The sequence below is a fragment of the Coturnix japonica genome, chromosome 4 (genome assembly GCF_001577835.2).
Source record: "Coturnix japonica isolate 7356 chromosome 4, Coturnix japonica 2.1, whole genome shotgun sequence".
Lineage (NCBI taxonomy): Eukaryota > Metazoa > Chordata > Aves > Galliformes > Phasianidae > Coturnix > Coturnix japonica.
In genome coordinates, this window is record NC_029519.1 from 57,005,898 (window position 1) to 57,033,121 (window position 27,224).

Sequence of the window (27,224 nt, forward strand, 5' to 3'; positions counted from 1 at the left end):
ACACTATCAAACATTTTATATGAAAGACAACAGTAGATATACTACACTATATCTAATTACAAAACCAGAAAATCGTATTATAATTAATCTTACATTACATTTATGCTGATGACATTTTCTTAATTGACAGAACAAAAGAAACAGAATTTAGGAAATAGAACACAGAAAACCATATATTCCATTAGTAAAGCCATGTGATGTAGGACTACACTGGTGCTAATGCGTCAGACTCAGAGATACTACTTGGAGTGAGTACCCAAGCTTGACCACTTCAATTTGCACTACCTCATGCACTAAAGATTTTAGTGGGCATGTACCTTTCAATTCCCACTTATTGATTTGTGAAAACAATCCGTCCCTCTTTGAACTTTCTGATAGTTTCCTCCTACAAACTTCAGAGCAGCAAGTTTCAGAGACCCGCTATGTAAAAGATGCTTCCACGTACTTTAAGTTGATCTCTTATAGGTGTCATCAATTGCCTCTTAACCCTTGTACTGCAGGATTTGATGTCAAACTGTCCTGCATTCACCTTATCCAGCACTTACATGGCTTTCTAAGGTTTTACTGTATCTCTTGAGACTAAGACTTCTCTCTAAGTAAGTCCTACCCTCTTCAGAATTTTACCTAAGATGCTAAAAGTACAAACTAGGAATGAAAAGCCAATTTCCTCTCTATTTTAGCCAACAGCTCTGTATCTTTGTCAAAAAAATTGTTAAAAGTTATCTAACTTTTTATAAAAACTTACCTTGACCTATGGAACGACTTGCAAAATTATACATTTGCATTGCAATTGTAAAGTCTTCTAGGTTGTTCAAGAACTGGAAAAATGATCTAAACTCATCGAATGTGATACCCTAATGAAGAAAAGGGTGTACATTAGCATGATTAGAAGTATTGGTAGTGACAACAAAGGAATAAACAAACATTGCTTCTACACAACGCTGTTTCATTTGAAAACAGATACCGCAGTCATTAGAATAAACACGATTGTACTGAAGTCAGCAAGGTACAGAATTTGAATCTTGTAAAGAATGTAGGATGTCTTTCCTATTTTCCACTACAATGGATAGCAAATCCTTATTGAAAATACAGCCAGAAATACTTCTCTGCTACTTAAGGCTACCTCAAAAATTCCATGAGGATTATTAAGATGTGACAATTAACAAGAAGAATGAGTCTAGGTATGTATAAATATTGCAATGCCTACTAATGAAAACCACTACAAACCACTGTTATATCTGTGTATGCGCACTCACAAAAGTATATGGAATTAACAAATATGACCTAAAGTAAGCACTATATTCTAAAGAGAAGGTTTTATACATCCAGATGTAGCCACATAGATCTCTTTAGCTGATACTCTTACATTGCAGGACCTCTTCAATTAAAAAAAACATCTTTTCAATTTTGAAATTCTGAAAATTCAGAATTTCTTCTAAAAAAATACAAAGTTTTTAAGTGAGCATTTTTCCCTTTCCTTGTGGTATTTGTGGTATTTTTTCTTGTCCTAGCTACCAATCCAAAGACATGATAATTTACCTCTACATCAATACTGAAAGAACCTTAAACAGAGACTTTGAATTAAGCCAGGAATGATTTAATGCTATAATAGTATTAATCTCACCCTTTCCCATTCTTTGTAAAAATGGATGTGGTGGGTGGTTTATTTATTTTTTATTTTATTATTTCCACAGATTATATTCTACTAGACAAAACTGTTATATTAATGCACAAATCATGATAAAATTCATGGAATATCTTCAGGATTTGGTATTTGTACTAATTTCAGGTGCCAGAATGAATCACTAGATGCTTGGCATCTAGTTAGTAAAAGGAAGAAAACATACTGTGAGCAGGCAGCATGCCAGCTGAACTTTTTAACATGACCACAGTATGCCAAATGACTGCTATAGTTCTTTAGAGACTGCTACACAGAGCACTATGAAAGATTATTTAACAGGCTACACCCATTCACTTTTAGATGGAAACCTCTGATTTATATTAGTCTTGCAGAACATCAATAATCAGAAAAAAAGTAGTAATTTTATAATGTTGGAATTACAATGCTATTTCAAGTGTAAAAAAGCAAAAACATCTGAGCAATGCCTCTATGGCAATGAAAGACAAAGTCCCACTCTCAAGCAAGATGGTTGCCACAGGAATTAACTTCTTCCACTGCACTGATAACACTTTCACCAAAACAGTGATACAGCATTATGAAAAAGGGCAATGTCCTATTTTAATTAATAGATATATTGCATATGACATTTAGATACTTGGCAATGGTAAAGTGTCAGGATATTTCCAGGATGCAACAAAAGCAAGCTTTTTACCAGTTGACAAAGCATTCTACGTGGAAGTTACTCTTAGCTGATGAGCCTACTAGAGATCAGAAGAGGAAACTAACTTGGAAGACTTGCTATTAGAACGGTGATATTGGAAGACATGTTTAAAAGGAAGTGTGTATATTTGTATATTTGAGAAACTGAAACATCCGTGGCTCCCCTCAGTGCTGCTCAGCAACAACTAAAATGTGGGTGTGTTATCAACACTGTTTTTCTCATAAAGCCAAAACATAACATCACACTGGACAATATGAAGAAAATTAGCTCTGACTCAGCTGAACCTGGTCACCTAGGTAAACAATTACCTTTTCTTCAGGAATACTGCAGCGCATGTTTTCCAAGTAACTTGATGTATTTTCCACATTGGTATATCTCAAAAGAATATGTGCAAAATCTTCCTCACTGATAGTGTTCATCCCATTAGAATAGGAAAGGAATTCTATCTCTAGAACCTCAGTTTGCAGGTTATCCATAAATCTGAAGCATAAACATGAATATGGAAAATCAATAATATTTTATATTTTTACTATTCTTGTATAAGCATGTCCATTAAAAGACTTGTAAAATATAAAGCCAAATAAGATAATATAAATAATTTCCCTTTCTGTAGCACAGAGTGTACATTTGTTGATTCCACCCATTCCCACACTGTCATAATTTCAAACCAATGCAACAACCTTAACTCAAAGATAAAGAGTTTTAGCAAAGATTGAAATAAATTACAAATTTAAGGATTGCGTAATTTCCAGCTTGTGTTTGCCTAAATGTTTTCAGTGCATCACTGAAAATTCTTAATACTTTAATTTATAATTCTATATAGAAATTTTAATTTTTATGTGCTAGACAGAAAATAACATTGCATTAGCAATTTCCCCAAGTTTATTCCCCATTTATTTAACTTAGATTAATCTTACTTTTCTTTCTTTAACAACCCAAGTAGGATGAGCCAGCTCTTCCAGCCTTTCAATCCCACCTATTTTCTTTTCAATACTTCACTAACCTTATGACATTTCTATGAACATTTCTATGTTTAATTCAACAACATATTTATTAAATTCTGGACATCAAATCTGGCTAATGTACAGAACAGCTGGTTACAGCTATACATAAAAGGAAATGTAACTTCCCTGATCCTGCTTTATGTCCAAACTATACAACCAATGACCAAAGTCCTGGAGCTTAAATCCATTGATGGTCAGCCACAACCAATACCACTTCCCTCTTACAGGTTCCCAAAGCACCTGCCCTCTCAACACTGTAACACTACTTCCTAATATATAACTTGACTTTAAGAACTTGAAGCAGCTCAAATCAAAAAGATGCCTATGAAGAACTGTATGTAGAAGGAAAGAGCCTCCAGTTCAGAGATTTTTTTGAGCTGGAAAAATGGTTTTGAATAAAACTTGATGGATCTTCTTTTGTGAATATGACTAGTAGGTTTTGATCTCCTTAGCATTCACAGTATTCTGGTGATAAATGGGCATTGTAACTATATATCATGAAAAATGCTATTTTCTAGTTTTTGTTCTGAACTCACCACATTGAATTTCACTTGATGATCCATATTTTTTTCGATTGTATTAAAAACTGTGTATTCTTTGTAACATCCAAGATATTAAGGGAAAATGTTTCCCAAACATCTGATTAATTAAAACACAGTTTTAATTTTAACACAGTTAAAATAAACAATAACTATAAAGACAACAGACATTGGTACACTGGAAAGCATTACTATATAATTACAGAGACACTGAATATCCCGTGTTGGAAGGAACCCACGGGGATCAATGAGTCCAGCTCATGGCTCGACACAGAACAACGCAAACAACAGACCATTTCTCTGTCTCTTTGTTGCCTTTATTATATTACACTATGTGCAGCACAAAGGGAAAATAAACTAATGTAGTGTATTAGGCGAAAAGCGGGGTTTCGGGTTGTTACGGGAAAGGTTCCACCTCCCTAGTTAATATGCGTGACGCAAGCATATGGGCATCATAAGCCATGCCTACTCTCTAGAAGGCTCTGTGCCAAGGGTATATAAGGATGTGTAAACTTGAATAAAACGCCATTTGCCATGCGCTCTCTTGTCGCTGTCTCGGCATTTGGCCCAGCCGCGGATAGTCAGGGATGAACACGGGACAATTCAGAGCTACAAAACTTTATATCATACATACATTATATACACAGATGCATAAACTATGTGTATAGTAATATAATACACATTAATTAGAACAATCTTGCATTTCTCTAAAAGTCACAAAATTGAGACTTACCTATAAAAATCTTCAAAGTTCAGTTCAGCTTTTCCTTTCTTGCCAAAAAAGTGGACAAGCAGTGTTGTGTCAGACAGTGAACTTGCAATATCATCACCACGCTTAAATATTAGAATAAAAAAAATGTATCAAAGAGCATGACTGGATTAGTTACAGAACGGTAATCTGAGAATGTCTGTCAACACAATAGATCTTTCTATAAAAAAAGATTTTGTGTTTCAAGTTCATACTGTTTAAAAAGATTTTAGTATTTAAATTTGTTAAGTTAATTTAGTCATACAAAACAGCATTTTTTTCCACACAAAAAAGCATTGAGCTGTTAATTGCATTCAGTAGAAAACACTTTAGAACAACAACTAATATTATGGATGCTGCAATGAATACAGAAAAAGCATAAAAAAAAAACCCATCAACCCCTGAGGAAAAAACTGATCTAATCAGTTGAGGTAAATCACAAGAATAACTCCCTTTGTACCAAATCTCCCCTCCTTTCTATTGGGCAGCTATAAAGATATTAAAAGGAGTTACTTCATATAATCTTATATTTTCTTATATATCTTATTTTAAACTAATTATGGGACTTTATATTCCATGAGTACTCAATAAAGTGTACTTTATTTGATTCAATATCATAAACAGCAAATGACTTCTGTTCAAATCTTACTGTCAAATATATTAAAAGCACAATTAATTTAAAAATAAATAAATCAGTCTGTGGAGTAATATTATTTTCATTCATTCTCCTAAAAATATTCCTAAAGAAATGTTGTCTTTGCATCAGACATCGATTATTATTTTTTAAGATGTAGCAATACTTCTTCCTTAATAAATAACTATCAACTTTGAACACATAGACTTCTAAGAGTAGAAAAAACTAATTTTGACCATTTGTAACCATGTGACTATTATGTGCGCATTCAACTTTTTTACTATATAAATATCCTTACAGCACTGATGCATGTGCATTGATCTCACCTCTTTTACAATGACTCTTCAGATATCAAAGAGCTAAAAAAAATCAGTCAGTAAAATAAAGGTCTTAAACAAGCCATAGTATTCTACCATTAAAAGTATGTAGATATGGGCAATAAGGAAAAATATGAGGCAGAAACAACACATTTTCCTTTTAAGATACAAGAGCTAAAGAGGAAAACTTTTCTGTTCTATACTACCATCCGTTCAGGATTCTCAAGATTGTATTTCAAACTTCATCTTCCTCTTTATTCTCATATTCTTCTCCAGGGAGAAATAAGATGACATAGGATATATGCAAAGAGAGATTTCAGGTTCTTCAATTAAGACAGTGAGCAAATTAATTCAGAAAACTTACCACAATTTGTCTTTTAATATTGTTATCCTATACTACAGGACACAATACACTGAAACACAGATACCCTGATTTCTTATGTCTTTTAAGCAATTAAATCCCTAAGTACATTCAAACAATTTCCCTCAAGTACACTGAAAAGATATCAAATGTTAAATTACAGCCTTTCATCTTGCAAAAACATTTCAAAACCTTAGACTTAGGCTGCATTCACCCATATCTAAAGAACCATTTAACAAATACAATACATAAGTTTTTTGTTTTTTTTTTTTACAATTCCCATTTGGTCAGCCTCACTAAAAGAACAACAAAAAAACATACAAAATTCAGCCCAGAAACTCAAACCTGTGTGTTTCTCCATAGAACTGCAGGCAACTGAAAATTTATTTCTTTATTCCTTTCACCTTGATAGCACTGTATAAATTCTCTCTCTTTAAGGGCAAATGAAAAGGCTTTAGTCACTTAAAGCTATTGTTTATCGTTAATTTTTCTATTTTACATCAGTGAAAATGAAAAGACCACATCTGCTTGCATATATAAAAACATGAGACTATTTTGATCTAATATCTTTTAAAGTCTTTTAAATAAGAATAAAAACCTGTTTGATTTTGTATTCAGTGAAATTCATGTTTTTATTAAAGGTCTACTAAAAATAATTTAAGGTCATGAGTGACGGTTCACTTGCAGAACCATATTCCAAGAATGACATATGAATATTATGCTTTAAATTAATGAGAGTTTTCTCACTGCAAGTCCTTGGTTTTTCAATAGTTGTCACAGCCTCACTCATTTCCAGTTTCAGCCAGCAACTTAAGAATAAATTTACAAGCCAAATTCAGTAGTAAATGGAATATTCCAACATGATCATATAGTCGCTAAATTAGGAATAGCAGAATACTGTCCTTGCCCTTGCAAGACACTGAGTGTGAAGACCAACTTCCTCCCCCCTACCCCCCAAAAGATACTGTAAATTGATTCTCACAGCAGCAAACCATATTTACTCCCCTTTTCAACCTAGACAAGGCCTTCTCAAAAAGCTACAAAACAACACAGACTCCAGTGTCAGCTAGGTTTAGGCTACTTAGTACAGATGGCTATGGAATCACTGAGATGAGAGAGTAGCTGGGAGAGATAAGAATATGGATGAAAGCCAGCTGGCTCAAACTTAAAAGAAGATAAAGACTGTTGTAGTGAGAAGTGAGAAATTCTCAGTGGAGCAAATGAAGGACATAAGACTTTTTTTTTTCAGAAAATTATTTACAAGTGAGCTGAAAGACCTGCTATACACTTTACAGACAACTTATACCAATGTTTAACATAGGTTTTATTAAGCTTCAATGACATTATACGTTACAGACATTAGTCTGAGGTATTTGGTGTAAAAATTATCTCCAAATCAAAGCCCTGTAGAAATTACCAAGTATGAGGCCATCTATATTTGGGACTGAAGTTACGTCAGCTGTAGATTAAGAATAAAAACAATTCAGAAAATTTGTTTCCCCAAGCTCCTTAAGTAGCCAATCAAATGAGAGCCCCTCTCTACTCTCTCTGTTTTCATGAGCTCAACAGACTGGAGCACTGATGCTCTGGATTCTAATACTAGGTGGCTTAAATTAGAGCTACTAACTGGACTAATAGTCCGGGTGCTCATCAATTTAAAAGTAAGGAAAGAAAAATCAGCTACTCTAATTTACTGGAAGATTATTAATGCATTATTACTATGAATTATTACTGAAAATATTGGTTTAAAATTGAGTTCTGTAACACTTAATTCAGTGTTTATTTATTTTTATTTATATTATATCTATATTATTTATTCACTGATTGATTTATGTATGTTGCAAAAACAGATTCTAGCTGAGAGGTGTACAAAGAAGGTTTGATACCCAGGAAATGTATGCTCTATCTTAAGAGAACAATCAATGATCATGTTTTGTTTAGCCTACAATAACAAAAACTGAGAACTACAATTGTATTTATAGACATAACCATGCCTAAGAAGATACACACTAAAGAAGACGAAAAAGACCTACTGAAATTAAGTAATGACAGACTGGTGTAAAGGGGCTATGAGTAGATTTAGCTTGGCATTTAGAAAAGGTCCATCCAGGTCCTCAGATTATAAAACAGTTTCTGAAGAGGAGCAGCAGGGACACTAATTACTTTTAGTGTGAAACATACATAGCTTATGAAGCAAAGGAAAAAACTGTTTAAGCCTGGAGGTTTCTCTTTCAGTTCCATGTTCTCTCTCATTATGATTCTGCTTATGAAACATGCAGCTTAAGAGTAGACACTTGATAGTCAGTGAAGAGACTGCTGGGTGTCCTTCAGTGCCATGTTTAGATAAGCAATCAACTTCACCATACAGGGCACATGAAAGCTTAAAGGATGTAGTTTTCAAATCCACTTATTTATGTGGATTCACTTTCGTCTTATTCAGTTATTTCAAAACAGGTCATGAAACAAGAACCTTAACAGAATTCAAAGAACTATGAAAATCAATTAGGCAGCTCAGGGATATCACTAGTCCTCCATAATGATTCTGCAATATTCAAAAAGATTGACAAATATTTGTTTACTGTAACCATTTCTGTTTCAATCCAACAGCTACGCATTAACTGTTTTTGTGAGGATAAGCTTCGATAACATATATTAAAGAGCACCTTAAGAACATAAAGATTAAATGCTTAAGAGGCTGCAACTCTTATTAAGTTGTCCCATCACTGAAACAAGTCTTAATGACAAAGGCTTCCTGAATGACTGCTCTCCCTGTGAAATAGCATCACTGTTATTGTTAGAAAATGCTTCCTTACAGCAATGACTGAAGAGGACTTGATTTCCAACTCATTCAAAAGATAAAGTTATGTTTACTTGGGGTAATAGCCTTGAGTTATTGCACTGCACAGAAACAAATCCATTACATCTGAGAACTTCCAGGTTTAAAAAAAAAAAAAAAAAAAGAAGAAGAAGTAAGAAGAAGTATAATGAAGAAAAGAAACAAAACACATAAAATAGAAAAACAATGAGAAATAGTTAAAATAGCAATATGTTTATGGACCAGAGACAGAGGTTGCCTTATACCTCCGCAAGGTCTGAAAAGAGAGCTTGGCTTGTGCTACGCCTCAAAGTATCCCAGTAGCTTCTGGGGACATGGTCCTCTCCTTCTGTTTTAAGAACCTGCAGAAGTTTCAAGAAGGACAATAAAATAACAGGTAACAGACTTTAACATCTTTTCTAATTGATCCTCAGAAACACACCTCAATTCTTTTGCTCCAACAAAAGGAAATTCCTTCATCATTTACATCATTTTGTACATGAAAATACTGGTCTATTACAGCAATTTGATTTTTACTTATATGGCAGCTGTGCCAAAAAGTATCACCTGACCCCACCTTCTCAAACAAAACAAATTAGAGAAAGCACAGATCAGAATTATGCTTTTAGAAGTACACATGAAAATGGCCATCTAATTTCAATATTTTGCTGTTGTTTTTTTTCCTCACACATTCGTTTTACCAAAACGTATTAATTTCTTATGATATTAAATTTATTTCCTTATTGGTCAAAACATACAAGCCAGTATTCAATTAGATATACTAAACTAATTTTTCAGAATCATTAGGATGACATCCTCATAACATTGAGAAAAACTAAAAATAAAACATAATAAGCCCAACTTTAATTGTAACACACATATCAAGAAAACACTGTGCACATCTAATGAACTAAATTACCTTATTCAAATGAAAAATAAATGTATAATCTCCCCAAAGAAAAAAAAAAACTGATTACAATTTTCCTCTGGACTGGACTGCTGTGCAATGTGTAATGCACCATTATCACGAAGAATACCATTAGCATTAAATTGAAGGTTTATAACAGTATTTTACATATATAAATAAATGAATATGTATATGACTGATTACGTAATTACATAATTTACATTTTAAAAAAAAGTTTGATACTAGAGAGGTGAGCAATATTTCTGCACAAAGCAATTTGTAACTTCATAAAATAGAAGCAATAATATACACTGAGAAGTGAAGTGTTGGTTGCAAAATATTTGCTGGAAGGTATTTTTTAACTTGCCTGCTGCTTTTAGAAGTTGTTTACTTTTTCCTCTATCCAATTCCGTTCAGCTCTTCCGTGAATTATCATCGAAGAAATGTGACAAGCTACTCGGAATTATACCCTAGCTTAATATATATACTCAGTTCTAAATTGCTCAAACCAAAGAAACCCATATATTTCAGTGTGTACAGGATTATGTCCTTAGGTTAGTTTCTCTCTAACACTTACTCATCCTTTTTATATCTTCTAAGCCCTGGGTAGGAATAACACCTCCCTTTGTTACGCATATGATTCTGTAATACATTTATCTTAAGTCTTTGCTGAACTTACTCTTTTTAGCCAGTAGAATTAGTACTTCAGGGCATGCATATTTTCATTACATGCATCTTATCATTATCATAGTTCAGTTGGAATTTGGCTAGTAAAAGCAGTCATGCAATACATGCAGAACTAGTCTTAACAACAACTGCAGTATGCACCAGAAAATGACTTGAAACAATAAACTTAAGCAAATGAGAATACAGAAATATTTAAACCACTTGAATCTGCTCTACATGCTTTTTCTTGCTAAGTCTTGACACTTCTCAAATAATTACAAATGTTTTCAAAGACGAGGAGAAGGGCCTAATACATCACTTGTACCATTTCCCAGGTAGTCTATGGCTGCACTTCCTTGGTCTACAGCATCTTCCACTCTGCATGTCATCAACAGAAACTGAAAAAAGCACTACAGTTCTGTTGAAGACATTCAAAAACACCTCAGGATCCATTTTCTCTCTTGCCAGTTACATCTCCTACTCTTAAAAATGATCAAAAGTAAGTTTACTGTCACTTACATAACGCAAGGGCTTTTTTCTTACTGTAAAATCCTATTTTAGCCCAGGCTGAAAGTTCTTATTTGTTTGTTCTCTAAGTTAAGCACAAAAATATAAAAACTCTCTTCTGGTTCTTTCTTTTATTCTGTTTTTGTTTTTTTTTTTGTTTTTTGTTTTTGTGGTAGGATGGGGTCAAATGATAAAAATGGTAAAGTTTCATTTGATTTTAGCTTTTTTGTCCCATTACACACAAAGAAGCAAGACAGACTTGGGTTTAAGGTTAATTAAATACAGACCCAAAATTTCTTAAGACATGTTTTCTTATATTCCCAAAGAATATTGATTTCTTCATTTTATAGAAACAGAGCAGCCTTTCCTCCAGGTAGACCAAACTATTTTTGAATGCATGTAAAAAGCACATGCAACCTTTCACAGAGGTAAGGATCTAATATATCTTTATTGATTAATACTTGACTTGATGAAAAGCAAAAATGCAGTAAATATCCTTAAATCACACTATATCAATTCACTGGTGAAGACTGCATAAATGAAAAATATTTAGAGTACATACACTGTTAGTAGGAGCATGATATCCATAAAGTTGAAGACGCTGACATACAGCAAAAATGCGCCAAGCCAAGTATCACATGTCAGTGTGAAGACAGAAAGAAAAAATAAAGACAACAGAATAGGTTAAGATTCATTTTACATAATATCAGATTTTAAAATTTATTTTTAAGGTTATGGTGGATAGAAAATAGTTTATTTTTCATCTTATTCTTTAAATTCTCATACAGAAGTAGATGGTTGAGTGGAATATTGTGAGGTGGAACATTCCATTTTGTAATCATTACTTTTCCCAAAACTGAAGAATTTTTGCGGTAAATATGAAAATCTCAAATGAACTTTTTTTTTTTTTCCTGTGGATTTGACAGAAACTGGACAGAAACATGTCCATCAGTAAAAGTTTCTGCTACTGCTGCCATCCTCCAGACAAACCACAATCTTGTCTGTTTCTGACTTACCTTTCTCACGCACACCCTAGACACAAATTTGACGTGAAATGAGTATTCGGTGTTCCACAAAAATTTATTGCCATAATAATAACTAAATATATTTGGCATTGGTCATAAATGGCATTTAATATAGAAATAAACATGAATGTAACTTTGCTTATCATCTTTTGTCAGCTATATTAAAACTATCACAATAATATCAAGTCTCAGCATTTCTACGTAAACAGTCTTCCTAAGTTATGAGAACAGGAGCATAGTTTACTTTTGCTAAAGAGATGTTTCCCTTTTGCAAACAATGATACTGAGCCACTACTACTCAGTTTTCTTAGATTTAGAGATTCCAAAGGGAATCCATGCTACTGTCCTTACATATAATGGAATATTCACTCTATTTTCTATAAACCACTTATATAATTTTCCAACAACTGTAGTAACTGTTTTTCTTATGACAAGAATTTGTTTCAAAAAAGAAAAAAGTGATAAGTGGGCACAGTAGATCACTGTTCTAGAGAAAACAAAGTTGGCCAACTACAACTATTGTAATTATACTTACCAACATTGCACGCTTTTCTTCATCTCCTTTCCTTTCTCTCTTCTCATTTTTTTTCCTGAAGATCTCCTGTAGCTACGAAACAAATAATTTTGGTCTTGTATAGCTTTTGGAGTGTTTCACATGCATAACAGTCATTCTCCATAGGTAACATAACATGCAGTATGAAAATGCAGTTCTTTAGTAAAATATCAATGTTCCAATTACACTTTTTTTTTTTTTGCTAACATTTGTGCCTTCATGTTCCTTCTCTCATCTTAAGTGTAACACAGAGAGGCAAAAGGATTTTGTTTTTCACAAAATAAAGTCACTATCTCTATTTGGAAGCACAATACTCAGAACATCCCCTTTAGCTTTGTATTTTAGCCAAACTACATCTGTACTGGCCTACAAAAAGGGGGAGTTCCAGACTTTTCCACCTCCTCTAAGCACATCCTTTGTTGTCAGGTACTATTTAATACAGCTGTGCAGCTAAGCAGTCAGCTGGATCAATCTTTTTTACATGTTAGTTTCTAGACAGATCAGTTCTTACTCCTGCTGGCACAAGCATGGGGTGGAAACACCTGGTGGGGGCGAAACCTTCTCTGTCAGCAGCAACAAACTATTCCTCAAGAGTAATTTATCAAGTACCTTTGTTTTTTCAAGTCTGTTCAAAGCAGACTTTTGAGTTTTGTAAAACACTTCTTTCCCAAATCTCTTTATATTTAGAACTTTAAAAGTGACTTCTGAGACAACCTCAAACACAGGATTTAAAAAATACACATTTATGTTGGAAATCACAGTCTTCGTGATCTTATGATCTGTACTTATCTTTCTTTGTAAGTATCCATAGACTTTAAATGCTTTTGTTTATAGTAATACCTATTAGTATTTCCAAACCATTTGATAAAAAGTGTATCGTTATTTATTTTTCACAGCAGACAAAGCACTACTCTGACGGTACTCTGATGCCATCTACCTTTCAGCTTTTCAAAAACTGCAAATGTTATACTGCCACTTCCAGCAAGTGCTTATCACAAAATGAGCCAAAGAGAGCACACACTATGGCTGAAAATTTATTCCATCCTGAATATGGTATTTTCAGAGCCAAATATCATGGTGTACAAATAATGGTAGCTTAATTACACAGTTGTGGCAGTTGCTTCAAAGACTGGATTTTACCTACCATGAACCTGACAAAAACACAACACTGTAATTGCATGCACACAGAGCTCCACATGGATCAGAATGTGATCAGTAAAATGCAATGTATTGAAAAACTCTGCAAAAAAAAAAAAATTCCAAATTCAATAGAATAAAGTATTTCATAGATGGTAGATAACTAAGATAAAGGGACCAGCAAACTACAGCTGAGGTATGACAGTGAAAAACCAAATGAATGCAGCATTTAGAGACTGAAGAGCAAGTGATTTTGGAAATAATATTCTACAGATTTCCCAATCTTTATTAATTGTCTGTAGTGCAAGCATAGAACGCAAAATTGTGCTTGTCGCTGTACCTATTTTTAAGTACGGGATCAATTTACAGATCTTGGCCTGTCTTTTCATGTTTTTTCTTGCAAACTTACAGGCACAAACTACTGCAATGCACACTGAGCAGGAGAGTCATGAGAGGACATTTACCTAGATGGCCTAGAATATTACACAGCTTGCAACCTAAAACTGTGGAAAGAAGAAAAGTAAATGAAGAGACAGAAGCAGAAAGAAAATACCTAGTGAAAAGTGAAGTGACAAGCCATCAAGTAAAAGAGAAGAGTGGCAGTAATTGAAAAACTAAAAAAAAAGGAAAAAAAAAAAGAAGAAAATATCAAGGGAAAAAAGCATCCCTGGATGTATTTCCCCTGCCACTGAAGCAAAGAGAGTAGGATTCTGTTGCATTCATCATTAGAGCACTTGCTAAACTTCTAGAAATGGATCTTTTGTTCAGAAGGAGTGCTATAGGATACCAGTGAGTAGAAAACCAAATGTGAATGGATCTAGGAGTACTTTCATAGAAACATTGTTCCTATGGATGAGATTGACTGCTGAAAGCAGCAAGCCGAAGATCTCCTGTAACAAGGGAACACAATCCTCCTGTTCCCTGACCTCACCCTTATGACATAAGCAAAGAAAAGCACAAACACCTGAGGAATTAGTTTACAAAACCATTAAAGCTTTTATCAGAAAAAAAATAAGTATTTTGCAGCTCCTTATTATGCGTACACTTTATCTTGGTGATCTCTACATCATTCTCTAGAAAGTATTACCTTGACTTCCAATTTTACTATAGCTGATTGTAATCAACGGAGAAGTATTTTGCAAATGCTAGATATAGTTCATATGGCTACACTTACAGTCACCTGCTTCCAAGTACAGAGGAGACTATGCATAGCCATGCACTGTGAGTACAAATGCCAGATACATACTCTGCAGCTAGCTATATTCTGAGCTGGAGTTTCACTGATTCAATATTGTTTTTCATTTTTACTTTTCTTTACAGAGATATCCTCTACTTACAGTCTTTCTTTAGCCTTACTGAAACACTAATCCAGCAGAATTAGAATCAGTTTTTATCTACTACACAGATTCATTTAATATGGTGCTAGGAGCAAATCAGTAAATCTGATGTTTGAAAATCTTTGTTTCCTTCATTGCCAGAAAACAGGACTATAAAAGCACACCTAGAAAGAAAGATGTAAATGTCCATTGTAGTGTCCTTACTTCCCTCCTTTACTTACTTATTTACCTGATCTCATTTTCAGTAGAGGATTCTGGAAGGCAAAAGCTCCTGCTTCACTTTCCTCTGTCATTCTCTGTATTACTTTAAGTTGACAGCCTATGCCACTAGATGGTTTGAGGCGCCACAAAAAACACTCCTTCCCTTCCCCATTTGGTCCATCAGCCAATTAACTCAATGTTGAGTGGCTTTTTTTGAGGAGGAGATGGTTACCGGGAATAAGCAAATGGAAACAAAAGTAGATTTAATATTATAAGAGAAAAAAATGATTTGCAAGATATACTTTGCGGAAAGTGGCAGCTTCCAAAGCAAAGGAAACCTATTCTGATGGAACTATGCCAAAAGAAAACAAGTGTTCCTGACCTCAGATTTCACTCACTTGGTTGTACATCACATCCTAGAAAAGGAGAACTGAGGAAAATTCAGTGTGTTGAGGACAGTTTCTTCCAAGTCTCCGTGTTCTTTAGGTTAGCAAAGGTTTCCTGGACTGAACCACATAGCTTGAGTTGGAAACAATACAGAAATTGTCTGTGCTTACTCAGCATAAAATAAAGGCCTTGTGCTATCTTCAGAAAGCTTGTGTAAAACACTAACCAAGAATCTTTAAAAGTTAATTTCTAAACAAATATCAAAACTACATTTGCCATCATCATGAGTTTCAATCACAACAAAAACTGAATTTCAAGAGTACATAAAAACATGAAAAGACTGAAAAGTTCAAACACTGGAGATATACATACCACTAAGAACTCCTTTTTGTCCACCATTTCATTGCCATCAGTGTCAAACATATTGAAAGCAATTCTAAAACCTGCATGTGGCTCTGTCAAAAAGCAAAAATAATAATTTCTTCATTAATTGAAGAAAAACACGTATGAAACCCTAAGAAATTATACAGCATCTTTTATTAAAAATAAACACCCTCAGATAATTTAAATTGCTAAATCTGCATACAGATTAAATGCAAATCATAACATCAACATAAAATATTATTAATGTTATGAAAACATAAGGAATGCTCACAAAGTCACAGATTATGGGAAATAAACAGTAGAAAAACAACATGAAGAATCCAAGAAAAATACATAGCAGCAATGGCCGGTTCAGCAGTGGATAGTAATCATTAGTTCGTGATTACAGGTGTGTTTGGCTTTGTTTTAATAAAACAAGGTTTCTATGAAAACATGGTGTTTTCAAAAGATATTTTGAAAAGGTTGTTTTTGTGGTTTTTTTTCTTGAAAAAGCTTGTCAAAACAAATGATACTTTGATAGAGACTAAAATTTCTTGTTTATATGCTTCAAGTCACAGAAATTTGAGATCAGGTTAAAATTTTAAATCAGTTAATAAACATGTGGACTCTGATGGCAAATGTAAGTGAAGTCTTTAGACACTATGCTTTGCAGCATGGAAGAATTATGCCCAAATTTAGTCCAGATAACATGGAAACAATAAAAGCATTGATGGAGCAACTATGGATTGTAAGGGCTCAGGGCAAAGTTCCTTCTCTGTTTCACAAGTATTGAAATAAATTTTGACAGATTTTCTAAAATGAAATAGATGCTATTGACACCACTGTTTTATTGATATCCTTTATATAGAAAGATGTAAAATAATACAATAATGATGCACATTTTTCTCATCTGCCTATACTCAATGTCCTTTATGAACAGTAAATTCAGTATATACAACTAAAAGTTTTATTGCAATACAAGAAAATAAACTTGAGCTCTTAATAGGGTTTTAACCTCAAACTTCTCAACACCTTACTGAGTGTTTTAACGAATAAATGACTTAAAGTATAACATAACATCTCTGTAAGACAGGAGAGGTTCAAACACAGATACATCATCTTTTCCATACTGGGATATGCAGGAGAGAAGAAAAAATAATATTTTAATGCACAGCAATATACTCAGAGCTTCCAATTTTCTAAGGGAGGATTTTTGTTTTCCCCCCAAATACTTACTTGTTAAAATACATAAGAGGAATAAATATTCTGTGTAAGATATCACACCTGAAAACATCAATAGAAAAAATGATGCTGTATTAGTTTTACATTGTCTTCACATCTTCAACTCAAATGTATTACATCTATGTATAAGAATGAGCATTTTCAAAGATGTGGATATGCAAATTCCTTTTTGATAGCATTAAAACTTAAATAATTCAATATTTTAATCAGCTTTCTTCTGTTGTTTGTTGGTCTTTTTAGTTTGTCCTTGAGTATTTTTGGTGGTAAGTACAGTAAGTAAGGCAAACAAACAAATACAGTCAGTGGAGAACAGCTCATCAAAGAGAAACTGGTTAGATTCTTGAGCACTAATGATTTATTTGACTCTCTGAAAGCTTCACCAATAATGTATGACAACACTATAACAGCATGAGAACATTTATTCTGAAAACTTGAACAGTACTCCCTCCTGACTTTCTGCCTTCTTTCCAGCTTTGCTGGAATTAAGAACAGTGATAAAAATCACTCCAGGTACTTCTTCATTTGTGTTCTCCAATAACACAACAGCGTATCAATATGTGGCTAGAATTTATACAGCACTTTGCAGAAACTCTTTGACAATGCCTACTGAAGTCTATTTGGACAAGCACCTATCAAGAAATCAGATACCTCACATGTCTTCATTCAGTAATGTAGCCTTTTTTTAATAGGCAGTCAATAAATGTAAAAAAATGTATTTGTTTGTTTGATGACACTTTCTTTGTTGCAAAACAGAGGAAGCAAATGCAACTGTCAAATAGCCCACCACAAGCATGAAGACAGCAATACAAAAGGCCTTGAAAGCATTCTCTCCTTCTGTTTGTACTGGTATACGGTAGCTGTAGACAGATAGTTCAGGTTGACTGCACTGACTGTTATGGGAGAGAGGCTCTGTAACTTCAATTGAATGGAAAGAAAAGCTTATACCAAGATCTGAAAGAACAGAAGGAGGTCACTCAAGGGTAAAAACATAGCAAGACCTAAGGACAGCTGGCATAAATTTGTGTAGTGCAACTAATTCAAGTAAATCTGTGGCAAAATACATTGAAATAGACCTTTGCTACTTGTTTCATACTAAAACATGCATGTTTTAAAGAAAATGAATAAATCTGGGAGCACTCATGCCATACAGTAATGAAATTAAATCCAACAAAGGAGACCTGAATTCTATTCTCATTCCTTTCACTGACTTACTAAACGACTGAATGAAGGACTTCTGGTCTATTGTATTAGATATAAATAATATTGCAGTCCAACAGCTTCTATTGAATTTCACTAACATAAAACTTAAGTACTGTTGAATCAAGACTATATTTTTGAGACGTTTTATTACAGACTTGGGAAGGAACATCCAAGTACATACTTTTTACTAATCATGTACTGACTTAACAGAATCTGAAGCTGAATTTTTATTTAATTAATATTTCAGGATTGAGCTGTTCTGATATCAGCATAGAGCAAAGAAATACAATGCAAACATATGCCAGTATCTGTGTTTCTCACTAGTTCTGGCTGCAGAGTTGAGGCAAAAAAAGTTAAGTGCAGTTTACAATTAAAGACTTGTGAAATTCAAGCCCATGAGCTTGAATCCTCAGAGAGTAGGAGCTTATTTACCCCTTTAACAATGTTATGATGTAGTCAGGGGTTAAACTCAATCTCTACAGGTCCCTTCCAACCTCTGCAAATCTGTGTCTCCGTGAAACAGATTAATCAAATAAATGCACACATTCGTTTGGATATTTTTATTTTTTTTTTTTTGCTGGTATGAATATTTTATATATCTATATTGTTTTTTCCTTATAGCAATTACTTGTGAATGTTTTTGAAAGTATTCTAAAAGTTTCAATAGTCCTTTGGAACAAGCAATGTGAAATAGCCAAAATCAGTTTAACATATTCTAAAATACCAATTCACTTAAAGATGCTAGCTGTAAGCTGGCATGATTAAAACACTGCAGAGTTTAAAGGGAACACCTCTATTTGGTAAAATATAGAAAACACAACTATTCTCTTATTGAAGATGCGACTCAGGTTAAAGTACAACACTACTTCAGCACCAATCAATTAATACATACGACAATTTGGTTCAGGAAAATCACAGAATTGTAGGGGCTGGAAGGGCTCTCCATAGACCACCAAATCCAACACTGATTCAAAGCAGGCACCCTACAGCAGTCTGCACAAGTAGGCTTCCAGACAGGTCTTGAATATCTCCAGGGAATGAGAATCCACAACCTTCATGGCCAGCCTGTTCCAGTGCTCTGTCACCCTCACTGAGAAGAAGCTCCTTCACATATTATTAATAAATTCTTATCCCTCACCTTTCTCATTGAGGTTACGGAAAAGTTTGGATGAGCCTTTCCAAACTGGTGGTGTCTCCATAAGGATCTGATTCAATTCCTAAAAAAATGAAATCAGAAAAATATTGACATGTCATTAAGTAATTAAATGAAGACGTTCCTGGATAAGTAGTAGTAAGTGCAAGGAAATCAACATAAAAGGAAAGGAAATGTATACAACTCTGCCATTTAATTTAACTTCAGTTTAGCACACTGACTGTGGGAAGTATTCACATAAATTTTGCATATATGATTAATCAAAAAATTCATCTAAGAAAACTCACACGAATACAAAGTGTTTAAAGAATTGGAAAGACATGTAGAACTTGTATCAAAACCTTACTGAAGTCCAGGAAGGAGACTCATCCTTAGCTTCAGTGAATGTGTGCAGCAGTGAGTAACTTCAGCAGCAAATACATTTTATGTCCTTTTAAGATACTTGACCTGAACCAAAGCAAACTTCACCCATGAATACGAATGTACTTTACCCTTGATACAGGGACACAGACAGTTCTCTTGCAGTTGTACAAATATTAAAAAAACCTGAAATGTAAGAGGCACTTCAACACCACAAAAGGTAGAGTGGCTTCAGTATTTCAAGCAGCTGTTACACTTAGACAATAAAGGAGCTCAGTCAGATATGAACTGAGGAAGAAACTGACAGGGGTTTGAGGAAGTCAGTAAATCCAACATAATATGCTTGAGCAGCTGTGCCCGCTTGAGATTCTAGATTCAAATCTGTCTAAAGCAGCAAAAAAGTAATTAAAAAAAAAAAAGTTTTTCTAGAAGTTAAAAACCCACTTTCTTCTGTGACTCCCAGTTCACATTGTGAAAGTAGGCCATTACCGCAAGATACATGGCTATAAGATAATAAAGGAATTATTACTCACCTGCTTGGAAAGGGATCGCCACTTTTTAGCACCTACAACAAAAGACAAAGTTACGGACATATCAAACTCAGGTGTGCCCATATATGGTGTCATTACAATTATAATATATCCATACTCCACTTTCTAATAAAAAAAAAAAAAAAAAAAAAAAAGAGGTATTTTCCCTATTGAATTCAACAGATAGAAGCTATTAAAAAAAAATCCTTCAAACATCATCAGAAGCTAGGGCTCCTTTTAGCCACTCCTAATTACTCAGATTCATGTTTGCTCTTACAGAAAAAAATAGAGCTTGACAGCAAGAAATGTTAACACAGAATCTGAATATTTCAGAACAGGAACTGCTCATGAGAACTGAAAGCTGACAATGGATAATAGTGAGCTGATATTTTTCATGCAGTCTTAAAATGAAAGTATCTAGTAGCAGATGAAGATACCAGCATTTGACAACAGTTGTTCAGAAACATGCAATAATTCAGAACCTGAGGTTCATCTTCACCCTCTCATGTCTTTGCAGTATTAAACTAAAGCACTTTGAATATGAGAATTCACAAAAGTACCAAAAAAAAAAAAAAAAAAAAAAAAAAAGGTGTTTATATGCAGATCTCCTAATTTCTGTAGGTAAATCCTATGCTAAGTTCAAATAGTGAACAGTTAAATGACTAAGAATGTCATTTGAATGCTAGTTACTTAAAAAAAAAAAAAAAAAAAAAAAAAAAAAAGTGGTAAAATGTGGTAAAAATGCATACCTTCTTGGTTGGCAAAGGCTCATATGTTCATATTATAGAACATATTGACCTGTAGAAATCCCTTTCTCATGACGGCCTCCATGCTTCATTAAATACCAATCATGAGACAGATGCCACTCATTGTGATATAATTTGTGGTTAGAAAGTGTCTGGAATTGCAGTTTTACATCCCAGTCTGCAAACCCCATTCCAACTACAGTGTGTTATACAAAGCAACAACATATCACCAACTAACAGCATTTAACATATATTTCAGTTTGATTATTTACTATTAATTAAAGCCTTGCCTCAAACTACTAAATAAAGCTAAACAAAATAACCTCTTTCACCATATTGTTTTGTGCTTATGTCTACCATTATATATATATATACATATAGAATATAATATATATAATAATTATATATATATATAGCCTTCTAATCAGATAATTTCCCATATGTTTATACATGGATCTGTCCTTCTAGGCATGCAAATCTTCTATCTACATGTATACATTTTACAGCTCAGTATTAGGTTTTTTTCTTTAAATATCTACCAAGAGCTAAAAGGAACAAAACATATTTCCTTTTCTTTTAACTGACTTTCTAAACATACAAATGCATATTCAGATGACACAAAAATTCATTAAGCTTAATTAGGGAAAAATACATTTTTCCCTAATGACAATCTTTACTATAAAATCAGCAGCAATAAGTTAATTATGCCATTTACTCTGTGTCTTTATAACAGCTGCCCAAAGTCAAAAGTTGTATGCTATAAAAGAAAATATACTCTTACCATATTAGTTAGTGTTTAATCAAAAAAGGAAGTGAATGCCCTCTTGACTTTTGTAGAGTTTACTCTATCTCCAAAGTAAATCAGCCACAATGGATGCATTCACTCCATCACAGATCTCATTCAGGTCTAGTATTATTAGCTTTTCTACAAAGCAGGCATAAGGAGCTACTTTTATTACTCTTCAAAGGGTGATTTTGCTTTCTAGTCTTAATCCTTAAGAAGTACAAGTGTATGTTCTTTTTAATTGCAATATCTATATATTTTATTATGTCAGCCTGCATGGACCCAATTATATACCATTTAAAACAAGACCAAAATGATTCAAAAATACAAAATACATATTATTTTATTCAGATAAATACTTCATTTAAACTTACTACCTTCAACAGAGCAAGACAGATAATTAGGTCTTGCCCAAGCTGACAGAGCAGTACAAAATGAAAACTAAATATTCAGGGATCAGAATCTATAAGTGGCAACATCTGAAGGCTGTTTACATCTTTTATTATTTCTTATTTGTCAGTCTTTTGCCCAAAATTCACAGCTCAGTTCTGCTCAGGTATCCCAGATAATATGACTTCCACTGTAATGAAGTCACGTCCTTCTACTTAGTTACTGCCTCTTACACCATCCCTTAGTCATCTCTGTCATGTAATCTCTGCTACTTGCATACAAAACTTAAAGGCATACAGGTTACTTTGGCCTTCAGTCTCAGAGATTAACTGGATGCCTGGAAATGACTTTTATCTGAGTAAGGTCTTCAACACTGAACTCAGAAGGGCTCATTGCTGCTTGAACTCTATCTTTTCACAGAATCAAAGAATGAATTACAGAATGACCTGGTTTGGAAGGGACCTCAAGGATCATGAAGTTCCAACCCCCTGCCTGGCAGGGCCACCAAACTTCCACAAACTTCCACAGCTTTTCTCCTCTGGTAAGAGGCTTACAGAATACTCTTGGGAACTTAACACTTTTAAATTTATTATTTAATTTATAATTTAATCTGAATATTTGCAGTGAGGGAGGAGGAAGTCTAAATGTAATTAGTGTGGAAAAGTCTTACTGGTCTACCACTCATACACCATCATAAAATTGAGCTAAAGTGCTTTTTTTGACTGATATCCAGTACATGCCACAAATGCTCCATAATCATACATGGTTATGCTATGAGATGGACAGCCTGAGGAAAAGCTGATGAAGCCCAATTCCATGGTCACAGAAAAAGGATCACCTGAAGACCTGGGCTGAAGAAGTAGTTACAAAGTGCTGACGTATAATTATATTAATTCCTGTGAAAAGAGATCTACCTCATCCATTTCAACTGGTGAGCAAAACAGAGAACGAAGATTCACTTCCTGGTGGGAGTTTAAAAGTTGTTTAAAAGTTGTGCAAGTTTTCACCATCTAAGCTCTATCGTCTGTTTTCACTGTTACAAAGAGCGATTACATCTGTAGCTAAAAGTTCAGGGAGTTCTGATTACTGACACAATCAGCTGAAATATTTCCTTTGTTTCATTACAAATAAGAAAACAATAGAAAAAAAATATGGAAGCTTTCACCTCTCCTCAGACTGCTTAACCTGCTTTTGACTGCGTTGTATGTGTTAGTTTTCTTCCTTAAATCTATGATGAGGTATGACATATATCACATCTGAGCAATGATATGTACTTTTCTCAGAAGTTGTATGCTGCTACCAATGCACTGCAAGCCTGAGGGCCCAAGATCAGCAATAGGTTGTGATATGCACTTATTTGGTCACTCTTTGATATTTAAGCAAAATAAACAGCCTAAGTGAACTAAAGTTGATAGGTTATTTTTCATTAACTTGATTGATACATAATGCTACCTTTAACTTCAAATGTAGAAAGTGAATCCCTTGAGGACTGAAACTCATAGTTTGTTATTTAGAACACCTTGATATGCTTGTAGAATCTCTGTAGGGAAAAAGAAGAAGAAGAAAAAACCCCACAAAACCCCAAAACAACAGAACACCAAAACCAAACAAAAACCAACAAAACAAACAAACAAACAAACAAAAAACCAAATGATATCAGATGATAATTTAGGATGGTCATTCTAAATTATTTAGGTTTCTTGCCTGCTCATTTACACATAAAGTTCACAAAGGAAGGAAATTTTGCAGCACAACTGTCCTGCTTGGAAAGAATCCAGAACTGCAACCCCATCAAAGCAAATGGTAAAAATGAACTTATCTTCCACACCTACTGAGCTGTGTGTGACCTCTAAGACAAGAACATTTATCTACTGACTTTTGAGGGAAAACAGTTCACAGATGTTTACAAAGTAATAACTATAAGGATGATGACTGCATGCATTTAGATACCATGAAAAATAAAAGGGGAAGAATCAGCGCCTTTACACACTAATCACAAACAACGGTAGTAATTAAAAACAAATGGAAAAATAAGATACATCACCATTATGGCCACAGCAATTTTATCAATATAAAACTTCTGCTTACGTTTTGGTTCATCACTTGTGACAGCCTGAATGAAGTCATATGGAGTCATATAAAGCTGGCCTTCAAATTCTAAACTGGCAAACATGCGAAACCGTTGCTCCCGAGGTGTCGCATAAAGGTGCAAATCTTCAAGGTCTGATCTGTTTTCTGTGACCTTCAAAGACAGAAGGAAACAATTTAAATGTATCATTTTACAATTTGCCACTGCCCTTCCCTACAAATAAACTCTAAATTAAAAAGTGATAATTCATTAGGTCAAATCCATCCAAATACTGTTGTACAGTAAGAGCTAAAATTAGGACTTCACTACCATCATTTTCACTCTTCCATAATTTTAGTAAGTCATCTTTACCAAGTGAAATTTTTTGACATGAACTGAGCTCATAGCTAAAAGAAAAAAATAAATAAAAACAAAAGAAAAAAAATTAAAATAAGAAGGTTCATAGAAAAGAAAACAACTCTAACTCAAAAGTCTGTGTAACTTAAAATGACTTTGTTAAAATTATTTGTGGTCTCATATTTCCAGAAGAAAATGAAAAACTTTTTAACTGCTTCTTCAGGTAGAGCACAGCTGTTGATGGCAATAGGCAAAACACTTCTGCAACATTCCCCAGTGCAAACCTTCTATGAGTACTACTGTTTCAAGTATCTACTGCAATCAAAGCTATGCACGATTATTTGTAAACTTAGTAGTATGAAACTGTAACTGTTCTCAATTGTTACAACTTTATTTGATACAGTCAAGGATTTAAACAGAAAATATGTTACCACTAACTGAAACTTTTCTACAGCTCACAACCTGGCAAGCTCCTCGGAGGATTCAGGAACTTGAGGAAAATGCACATTACCTAATTTTATTTATGTATTTATTTTAACAGAGATGAAAAACATAAAAACCAAGTTGTTTCTCAAAAGGACAAGCAATGACAAAGGTAACTTCTCCCAGTATGTAAAAAGAGGAATGAAGTATTTTACCAGTGAAATAACCCACTCTGCCACCATCATCATTACTCTCCTCATTTCAGACAGTATTTCTAAAACACTTCATGTATCAAAATTAACAAAGAGGCAAATAGTAGCAATAATGTAACTAATGTCTACATTTCTTTTAACTAAGAAAATATCTGAACATATTTTGTGTTTACAGAGAATGCTCTCTTTTATTTTAAAGCCATTACCACTTGTTCCATCACTACACTCCTTGATGGAGTCTCTCTCCCTATTTCTCCTGTACGCCTCTTAAGGGGGGGGGGAAACAACAAAAAACAACCCCAAAGAATTCTCTTCTGACATACCCATTTGCAAGTTGAAACATTCATGTGCTATCTCACTGTTTGAATATGGTCTTACTGATCCTTCTGCAGTCCAGTGGCATTCAAGCTATGCCTTCATGTGGGATTTACACAACTTAATTGTTTCAGCAGAGCTTGTAGCAAGATAATTGATTACCCCTGTATCTGAAGGTTAATAATCTATCTTATTTTTGATATATATGTTATTTTATTGCTATCACAAACATGCTTTTGAATAAATGCAGGTTGTAAGCACAAGTAATAAAGCAGTATATCTGCAAAGCCAGCTTTCAGAGAAGACGCTGCTTCAAGGCCATGTTACACATACAGCAACTGTAATCAACTGTAATCAGCCACAATCAATCACGCATAATCAGGAGAATCTGCAGATAATGCATCATTCAAGAAATATCACCTCGCTTTTTGATGACTGTAAGTACTTGGAGAGTATGTTAAAGACACACTTTAACACAACCTGAAGTACTCTGTGCTAATATAAACCAACACACTGCAAACATGGAATTAAGACATGTTCAAACTTAATTCATGTAAGTACTCTAGTCTCCAAACTCACATTTTCTGCTTCATTTTAGCCAGTCTACATTTTCTCTCTGGCTATATAACAATGCCAGCATTTTATACTCCAGATAAATGTCACTGTAACTCAATATGAATACTGGCCCGCCACCAAAACAAGCCATATCTCTCAATACCCTGCATGCCCTTGCTCTGGCACTTGTACCCTCTACTTGCTAAGTGTTAAATTGGATAAGGGAAAGGATATGTCTGACAAATTTTTGTTTTGGTGGTGCTATTTTCACACAGATAAATTCCTGGATCTATCCCACAAGAAAAGTATTAATTCCAAAACCTAGGCCACAAGAATTTGTAGTTTATAGAAAAGAAAATATATGGTTTGGCCATGACCAGGGGGCAAAGGGACCCACAAACCCCATCCTGGGAAAGGGAGGAGGTGGAAAGGTAGGGAGATGGGACTGGACAAGGGAAACTGAACTAAAGAAAAAACAAACAAACAAACAAACTTAAATTACTATATACAGTAGCGGAATGTGATATAACACAATATAATACCACATTACTGAAATTGAAGCTAATATATCAAATAAAATGCAGAAGAGAGAGACCAAAGACCTTATACTAACACTGTTGGCAAAGCAGACAGGGAGTAAAGAGGGAAGTTCCCAGTTCATTTTAACTTTCCCTCCAAACTGAAAATGGAAATGGAAATATGAAGTCCTCTGGAAGTCGTAGTTCATTCTTCTCTTCTGAGACAGAGACCAGAAAGATCTACAGAACAACAGCACTAACTCCAACTCCCAGTGCACTGCATGATGTTATGATGTAGAATACTTGTGGAAAACCATGAAAGCATGACACCTCTTCAAGCAGAAACCTGCACCTATTCAGCTGAGCACAATATGGAAACTACAGGCTCCACTGCATTTTTATTCTGAAGACTAAAAACACCAGTATCTTGAGCTTTGTGGTTTCAACAGAAAGAATCAGAACAAGCTGTTTATGCTACTGCTTTAACACGGACTCAAACAATTGTATACAGGGCTTAACTTTCTGTAT

At 34.1% G+C, this 27,224-nt stretch overlaps 1 protein-coding gene across 6 annotated transcripts in view; it reads right to left on the reverse strand.

Annotated features, from left to right (window-relative positions):
• MICU3 (mitochondrial calcium uptake family member 3) overlaps positions 1 to 27,224 on the reverse strand; it is a 43,248-nt gene that overhangs the window by 9,049 nt on the left and 6,975 nt on the right. For 3 of the 6 annotated variants that reach the window (XM_015862318.2, XM_015862320.2, XM_032444192.1), the window contains exons 2-12: positions 24,337 to 24,490; positions 20,332 to 20,363; positions 19,424 to 19,502; positions 17,080 to 17,127; positions 15,853 to 15,935; positions 12,401 to 12,472; positions 11,403 to 11,441; positions 9,027 to 9,122; positions 4,619 to 4,719; positions 2,651 to 2,822; positions 746 to 854 (exon numbers count right to left, since the gene is read on the reverse strand). In XM_015862318.2, coding sequence (XP_015717804.1) covers positions 746 to 854; positions 2,651 to 2,822; positions 4,619 to 4,719; positions 9,027 to 9,122; positions 11,403 to 11,441; positions 12,401 to 12,472; positions 15,853 to 15,935; positions 17,080 to 17,127; positions 19,424 to 19,502; positions 20,332 to 20,363; positions 24,337 to 24,490 — 985 coding nt within the window. The remainder of the gene's footprint in view (positions 1 to 745; positions 855 to 2,650; positions 2,823 to 4,618; positions 4,720 to 9,026; positions 9,123 to 11,402; positions 11,442 to 12,400; positions 12,473 to 15,852; positions 15,936 to 17,079; positions 17,128 to 19,423; positions 19,503 to 20,331; positions 20,364 to 24,336; positions 24,491 to 27,224) is intronic. The other 3 variants (XM_015862321.2, XM_015862319.2, XM_015862323.2) reach the window with 3 other exon arrangements.